Source organism: Bufo bufo, chromosome 2 (assembly GCF_905171765.1).
Source record: "Bufo bufo chromosome 2, aBufBuf1.1, whole genome shotgun sequence".
Classification (NCBI taxonomy): domain Eukaryota; kingdom Metazoa; phylum Chordata; class Amphibia; order Anura; family Bufonidae; genus Bufo; species Bufo bufo.
The window spans coordinates 541,136,925-541,145,152 of record NC_053390.1 but is presented as its reverse complement, the minus strand read 5'-3'; the positions used below and the strand labels follow the sequence as shown (position 1 = coordinate 541,145,152).

General features: G+C 43.7%; 1 protein-coding gene across 2 annotated transcripts in view; it reads right to left on the bottom strand.

Annotated features, from left to right (window-relative positions):
* Positions 1–6,555: 6,555 nt before the first annotated feature.
* The window catches only part of LOC120991673 (protein regulator of cytokinesis 1-like), a 73,502-nt gene continuing 71,829 nt past the window's right edge, over positions 6,556–8,228 (bottom strand). For both annotated transcript variants that reach the window (XM_040420472.1, XM_040420473.1), the window contains one exon: positions 6,556–7,023. In XM_040420472.1, coding sequence (XP_040276406.1) covers positions 6,958–7,023 — 66 coding nt within the window. In that variant the 3' untranslated portion in view covers positions 6,556–6,957. The remainder of the gene's footprint in view (positions 7,024–8,228) is intronic.

The window sequence follows — 8,228 nt, the reverse complement described above, 5'->3', positions numbered from 1 at the left end:
TTAACTACAGGGGAGGGAGGGGGGGGCGGCCGCACTGGCCACCAATGTGTTAACTACAGGGGGGGGGGGGCTGCCCCCTGCTGCCTGGCAGCACCTGCCAGGCAGCAGGGGGCAGTCATGTACACAGTTCTTTTAGTATATTCTAACCTGAAGCGTCCCCATCACCATGGGAACGCCTCTGTGTTAGAATATACTGTCGGATTTGAGTTTCAAGATGTAACTCAAATCCGATGGTATATTCTAACATAGAGGCGTTCCCATGGTGATGGGGACGCTTCAAGTTAAAATATACCATCGGATTGGAGAAAACTCCGATCCTATGGTATATTAACTCCTGACTTTACATTGAAAGTCAATGGGGGACGGATCCGTTTGAAATTGCACCATATTGTGTCAACGTCACACGGATCCGTCCCCATTGACTTGCATTGTAATTCAGGACGGATCCGTTTGGCTCCGCACGGCCAGGCGGACACCAAAACGACTTTTTTTTCATGTCCGTGGATCCTCCAAAAATCAAGGAAGACCCACGGACGAAAAAACGGTCACGGATCACGGAAAGACGGAACCCGTTTTTGCGGACCGCAAAAAAATACGGTCGTGTGCATGAGGCCTAATGCAGACGTTTGGATCCGTTCAGAACGGATCCGTCTGCATTATAGTTTAGAAAAAATTCTAAGTCTGAAAGTTGTTCAGACGGATCCGTCCAGACTTTACATTGAAATCTGTTTGAAAATTGAGCCATATTGTGTCAACTTCAAACGGATCCGTCCCCATTGACTTACATTGTAAGTCTGGACGGATCCATTTGCCTCCGCACAGCCAGGCGGACACCCGAACGCTGCAAGCAGCGTTTGGGTGTCCGCCTGCTGAGCGGAGCGGAGGCTGAACGCTGCCAGACTGATGCATTCTGAGTGAATCCGCATCCACTCAGAATGCATTGGTAGCTGGACGGATGCGTTCGGGGCCGCTTGTGAGAGCCTTCAAACGAAGCTCACAAGTGGAGCCCCGATGCTAGTGTGAAAGTAGCCTCATGCCATGAGATGGCTTGGTGGGTATATAAGATGTCCGATAGGCTGTCTGCACACATCTCTCTTTGCTGTCATGGGTAAAAGTATTGTCTAAGGACAACATCTCAGATATTATTAGATAATTAGAATATTATAGGAATAAACCTGAGACAGAAACTTTTTGATTCTGCCAGAAAACTAAATCTGGATGACAATTTGTGAACCCACTAGTAACTCTGAAATGTCTGTTTATCTGCATCCTTGATCAACAGACCTACCTCTGTTTATAGACTTAAAGAGGACCTTTCATCACAATACTTTTACCCATGACAATACTCTCCCCTCCTAATTAAAATCTCCCCCCCCTATCATTGGTGGCAGCGGAGAGTACCGATCGGAGTCCCAGTTTAATCGCTGGGGCTCCGATCGGTAACCATGGCAACCAGGACACTACTGCAGTCCCGGTTGCCATGGTTACTTAGCAATTTCTAGAAGCATTATACTTACCTGCGAGCTGCGATGTCTGTGTCCGGCCAGGAGCTCCTCCTACTGGTAAGTGACAGGTCATTAAGCAATGCGCCGCACAGACCTGTCACTTACCAGTAGGAGGAGCTCCCGGCCGGACACAGACATCGCAGCTCACAGGTAAGTATGATGCTTCTACAAATTGCTAAGTAACCATGGCAACCGGGACTGCAGTAGCGTCCTGGTTGCCATGGTTACCGATCGGAGCCCCAGCGATTAAACTGGGACTCTGATCGGTACTCTCCGCTGCCACCAATGATAGGGGGGGAGAGGGCCCACTGGCCACCAACGAGTTAACTACAGGGGAGGGGGGCCCACTGGCCACCAACGAGTTAACTACAGGGTAGGGAGGGGGGCCCACTGGCCACCAATGAGTTAACTACAGGGGAGGGAGGGGGGGCGGCCGCACTGGCCACCAATGTGTTAACTACAGGGGGGGGGCTGCCCCCTGCTGCCTGGCAGCACCTGCCAGGCAGCAGGGGGCAGTCATGTACACAGTTCTTTTAGTATATTCTAACCTGAAGCGTCCCCATCACCATGGGAACGCCTCTGTGTTAGAATATACTGTCGGATTTGAGTTTCAAGATGTAACTCAAATCCGATGGTATATTCTAACATAGAGGCGTTCCCATGGTGATGGGGACGCTTCAAGTTAAAATATACCATCGGATTGGAGAAAACTCCGATCCTATGGTATATTAACTCCTGACTTTACATTGAAAGTCAATGGGGACGGATCCGTTTGAAATTGCACCATATTGTGTCAACGTCAAACGGATCCGTCCCCATTGACTTGCATTGTAATTCAGTACGGATCCGTTTGGCTACGCACGGCCAGGCGGACACCAAAACGACTTTTTTTTTCATGTCCGTGGATCCTCCAAAAATCAAGGAAGACCCACGGACGAAAAAACGGTCACGGATCACGGAAAGACGGAACCCGTTTTTGCGGACCGCAAAAAAATACGGTCGTGTGCATGAGGCCTAATGCAGACGTTTGGATCCGTTCAGAACGGATCCGTCTGCATTATAGTTTAGAAAAAATTCTAAGTCTGAAAGTTGTTCAGACGGATCCGTCCAGACTTTACATTGAAATCTGTTTGAAAATTGAGCCATATTGTGTCAACTTCAAACGGATCCGTCCCCATTGACTTACATTGTAAGTCTGGACGGATCCATTTGCCTCCGCACGGCCAGGCGGACACCCGAACGCTGCAAGCAGCGTTTGGGTGTCCGCCTGCTGAGCGGAGGCTGAACGCTGCCAGACTGATGCATTCTGAGTGAATCCGCATCCACTCAGAATGCATTGGTAGCTGGACGGATGCGTTCGGGGCCGCTTGTGAGAGCCTTCAAACGGAGCTCACAAGTGGAGCCCCGACCCTAGTGTGAAAGTAGCCTCATGCCATGAGATGGCTTGGTGGGTATATAAGATGTCCGATAGGCTGTCTGCACACATCTCTCTTTGCTGTCATGGGTAAAAGTGTGAGTTAACAGAGTTGCAAAAAGGGATGGTTATTGGCTTTCGGGCTAAAGGTGGCAGTATTTCTGAAACTGCATTGTTTGTGAACTGCCTGCATGCTATTGTGGTGAAAGTGCACTGTGAGTAATCGACATGGAAACTGGAGCACCACATGTAATTGATGTGAGAGGTGAACGTCTGCTACAAAGGTGTACAAGTGCAGACTGATATGCTACAGTGGAGCAGCTCATTGCCAAAATGAACCAGAGGACTACCAGATGTGTGTCTAAAACAACTGTTTAGGGAACCCTACTGCCTATGGAGCTCCGAAGAGGGCAAACAGTCACTGCACCTCTGCTAATGAAGTTGCAGCTGCAGAAAGTGCTTCAATTTTTGTGTCAGTATACGTATTGGGCCTCCACTGATTGGCAAAGGGTTGCCTTCTAAGATGAGTCAAGTTTCTTCTTGATCGAACAGATGGATGTTGGCTCATCAGGTGAGAAATATCAGTGAAACAAACCCTTCAACCATTGCTGGCGTAACACAAGCTGGTGGTGGCAGCATTATGATCTGGGGAATGTTTTCATAACACTCATCCATTTGGAAGGCACTCAACTGATTTGGGTATAAGTCCATCCTTGCAGATCACATACATGCCGATTGTCTTCCTTGGGGCGGATGAGGTCTTCCAGCAAGACCATGCAACATGGCTAGAAATGTCTGACTTTGGTTGGAAGAGTATGCCCAAGGCTTCAAAGTGCTTCCCCGTCCCCTAATTCCCCAGACTTGAACCCAATTGTGGGACCCCAATCTGTTAAGACTACCTCAATCGTCATGTTCTCACTATGGATCCTCCCCACACACCGTCCTGTGGGATCACTGCAGTCAGCATTGCTCCAGATACCTGTGACAACCTACCAGGATCCTATCGAGTCACAATGTTCGTGTAGCTGCTGTCCGTTCTGCAGACTGCAGTTACTCTGGTACACACTGATAATAATAGTAATGTGACTCGACTGTGTATTTTATTCATTTGCAGAGTTTATTTCAGCCACGGTATTACAGAATGCAGAAAATGTGTCTGCCTGAGGAAATATTTTTGCTAAAGCGTATACATGGTTTTGGAGTCGCATTATTTCATAGTGATTAATAACTTTCATCCGGTCCCTTGCACACAGCCTGTAGGCTTACTGTTGCAATTTTGCTTTCTTATCCTTGAGGCAAGTTATTTTTTGTGACAAATAGGGCTTCATTTTCTTGTTTCATAAATAGCCTTTTTTCTTAGCGTTATTAGAGCTTAAGATGAGAATAGCTTTATAAATTAGAGCCGTTATTACGTCAAGCATCTTGAAAACCCAGTTCTGAACTACGTTAAAGAAAGGGGGTCAACTATAGCACTATGCCAGTTTTCTGGCATAAAAAAGGTTGCATATTTTGTGACAAAATTTGCAACTTTTCCCAACACCCTTGCCAGTATGCGAAAAAGTGGGCGGGAGCTCCACCCCCCATTTAACAACTGAGAACTGGTGGACATTATGCCAGAAATCTACTCCAGCTTCAGTTGTGGTGCATGGATCTTCCTCTAGTCAGGTTATTACTAGGACTGGCATGTGAAACATCATTCTCTAAGAAATCACCCCTAATGTCTGTTTTACATCCCAATCTAGTGTGTGGTTTATAGCATAGGAGATTGGGTTATAAATAAAATGTGATAATTTTACAAAAAAGTATTTTGCAGGCCTGGACTTTCAGCCACCTATACCGCAATGTTAAATTTCTTCTGCTTCAGTAACTTTTGGTAGACTGACATAAGGATAATAATCATGCTGCGAAACTCTTCAGTTCATGGTACAATACATCACATTCTCCACCGGACAGCCTTATATAAATAATAAGCCCATGATTCTGTGTCAGAAAATGCCTCCAAAATCAGGAAATTGACACCACTCTTCCACAGTTGGGATGATGAATTTATGTTGGCATTCTGTTTATTTTCTAATTCTCACATGTGAATTCAGTATTTTTTGTATCAAAGGAACACTGAAAAATGAAATGTGGAATTTGATTGGTTGCTATAGGAAACTAAGCCAGTTCCCATTGCACCAAATTTGATAATTAAAAAAAAGGGGGTAGATTTAACTAAATAATACATGATCTGAAAAATATGTTTTTCTATGAATTCTTGGGGACAGGACCAATGAGAAGATTTCTGCTTTGCTGTACAATTAGTTTGGTCCCGGTCCCAGCAAGGATTTTCAGCTGCAGCCCAGGAAACATTCAAATAAGTGTTGAGTCTTCTTGAACAACTTTAATAGGTGTGTGCATGGCCACAATTCATTTCTCCAACCATTGTACATTATGTCGCAGCACTCCTGTCTATGAAATGCCCCAGCCCCCTTTTTTTAATAGATTATTATAATGACTTTTTGGCTGTGTGTAATGTATTGTTAAAAGGAGGACAAGTAATGGTCAGGTCTAAGTTACTGGCACAAGACATTACTATATTACACACAGAAACACCCTCTGATATCTTATATAGCCCTTTTGTCCTGCAGCATCCTACCAAGGATTGTTTAGTCTCCTACACTTATGCTAAATCTGTGTTGAACACAATGTAAAATGCAATATATTCATGTAAAGACTTGGAAAACAGATTATTAAAAAGCGTGGCAAAGTCTAAAATGTATTTCAGATCTTCCAAACACAACTCCTCAGAATAATAAAGGCACTGTAAAATTCAGAGCTATAGGTTAGAAATTCCTTGGTAACAGACATTAGAAAGGATATGAGCAACAGACACAAGAAAGAGCAATGGTCTAGCTTATTTTTTCAGTTAAAACAAAGTACATAATAAAAAAGATGCATAAAAGAGCACACGGGGTGGAACCCTCATTTTTTAAAGTCTATGTACATCATTTCATGCGCTGAGCACGAGAGAACACTGTGGCCTAGTTAAGGCCAGCTTTTTAGAGATGCCCTCCCCAGTAACACCACACGTTCAGCTTCTTAATTTAGGACACATTGTACGTTAGAGTTGCCAGCTAATACACGTTAGCAATTCTCAAGAGTGCAAACTCAGCAAAACAAGAAAGGCCATAGACATTACTCAGACACATGAGTTGGCAATAAGAAATATGGTAGAAACAGATTTAGATCATACTGGGTAAAAAAAAAAATGGTATTTATTTAAACGAGCATCATTCCATTTATAATCCAAGAGATTGACACTAATGAGCTCAAGAATATATTTGGCAACAGTACAGGGGAAAGGTGATATTGGCCTACCTGTGCATGCAAATTGACCTAACAAACTTTTTTTTTCCCTACTTTTTTTGTATGAAAAATGGGTATGGCTGAAGTGCAATTTTAATATACAATAATAATTCATATACTATACAAACTAAAACTGTCTATGACGCAATCCTGATAGCATACAAATTCAGAAACGTGGGAATTTTGACAGCTCAGGTCTCACGATTTCCTTTTACATTTTAAAAAGCTCTCGTAGCATGCTCATAGTTAACTGAACCGTAAATGGTTAACAGAAAATTAACCAGGGAACAAGGAGTTAGTCACTTTATTTACAAAAACACGAAACGCATAATGCATTGGGCAATGACACCAATATATACAATGAGTTCCCCTCCAGCCATATACATATTAGCATGATAGCATATAAAAAGGCATTAAACATGAAAAAATGTGAGCATATTTACAATGGGGGCTGCATAAAGAATTACTTGCCAGAACGGAAGTAGTCTTTAAAGCGCAACAGCTGCCGTACACTAGAAAGGTAGCCATGTTGTACTTTGGTAAGAAATGCCCTTGGTTTCTAGTTGGTGGCAATATAATGAATATTGGCGAAATGTTATTATCTACAATGAGTTTAATAAAATCATTGGAAAAAGCAACCACTGACAGCACGACTAGAGTTCAGTTCAGGGAAGGTCTCAATGACGATATTTAGAGGTTCCCGTTGACTGTGGAATTAAATTTCGTATCCTTACTGGATTTCTTGGATATTTCCTCCTGTAAAGAAACGAAGCAAAAACATTTAACAGCTAGTCCATTATAGGGAACTGGTCATGTTGTACGTGGTGTGTGACGTACAGGCAGCATGTTCTAGAGCGTGAGGAGCTGAGCAGATTGATATTCACTGACTGACCTGTATAAATAGAAATACATACAGACAGTACCGCCCACTGGACTCCCAAGGGTTCTTTTACACGTGTCCCCATATAGTTCTATAGTTTGTCTGTAGCACATCCCTGTATATATGGGGTTCTGTGCTGATGAGAAAAAACTATTTTTTTAGGTGATGCATGAAAAATGTAATTACCTAAAAAAACAAGCACTTATCAGCTGATCACATTTTTTCATGCGGCATTGGTGTGGTGATCAACTTTAAATGGGGCAGTGGTCTGAAACAAGTGTTCATTCCCATAACTGCCCCAATCCTCAACCTGTGTAAATGGGGCTAGTTGTGGCTATACAGATATCAATCTGCTCAGCTCCTCCTGCTCTATCATATTCTGCCAGGTTCCCTTAAAGAGGACCTTTCACCCGAAGCCTGGCTATGAGCTGAGCGCTGCGATTGGCAAGCGCTACAGCATAGGAGAAGGAGACCGCAGCAGGCTCAACTGGGTGGAGCCTAACTGCAAACATACCGGAGGCTATAACCGGAGAACGGAGCGGCGCCCGGGGATAACAGTAAGTGCAGGGGGATCCCTGGGCGCCGCTCTACACGTCTTTATGGTGAGTTTACATACTTTCTTCGGGTGAAAGGTTCTCTTTAAGCCTCATTCACACGTCAGTGTTTTGGTCAGTGATTTCCATCAGTGATTGTGAACCAAAACCAGGATTGGAGCCTCCACAGACATAAGGTATAAGGGAAAGATCTGCACCTGTTCTGCGTTTAGAGCCGCACCTGGTTTTGGCTCAAAATCACTGACCAAAACAATGATGTGTGAATGAGGCTTTAAAGTGAAAGTAAACTCCCAATACACTGGTAAATTAAGGTACAGTTCAACAACAACCAACCTCAAGATACAAGTTGATCCAATATCAAGAGTTATTTTTATAAAATTGTCAAATGTGTGCATGTATTGCTTCATGGTCAATTATCAGAAATGGGGTGAAGGTTCTAGACATTGCCTGTTGTCAGTTTTGCACAAAAAAGGCCTAGTTTAGAGCTTTTCTGGTTACAACTACATTGTAAACATCCCCACAAACTT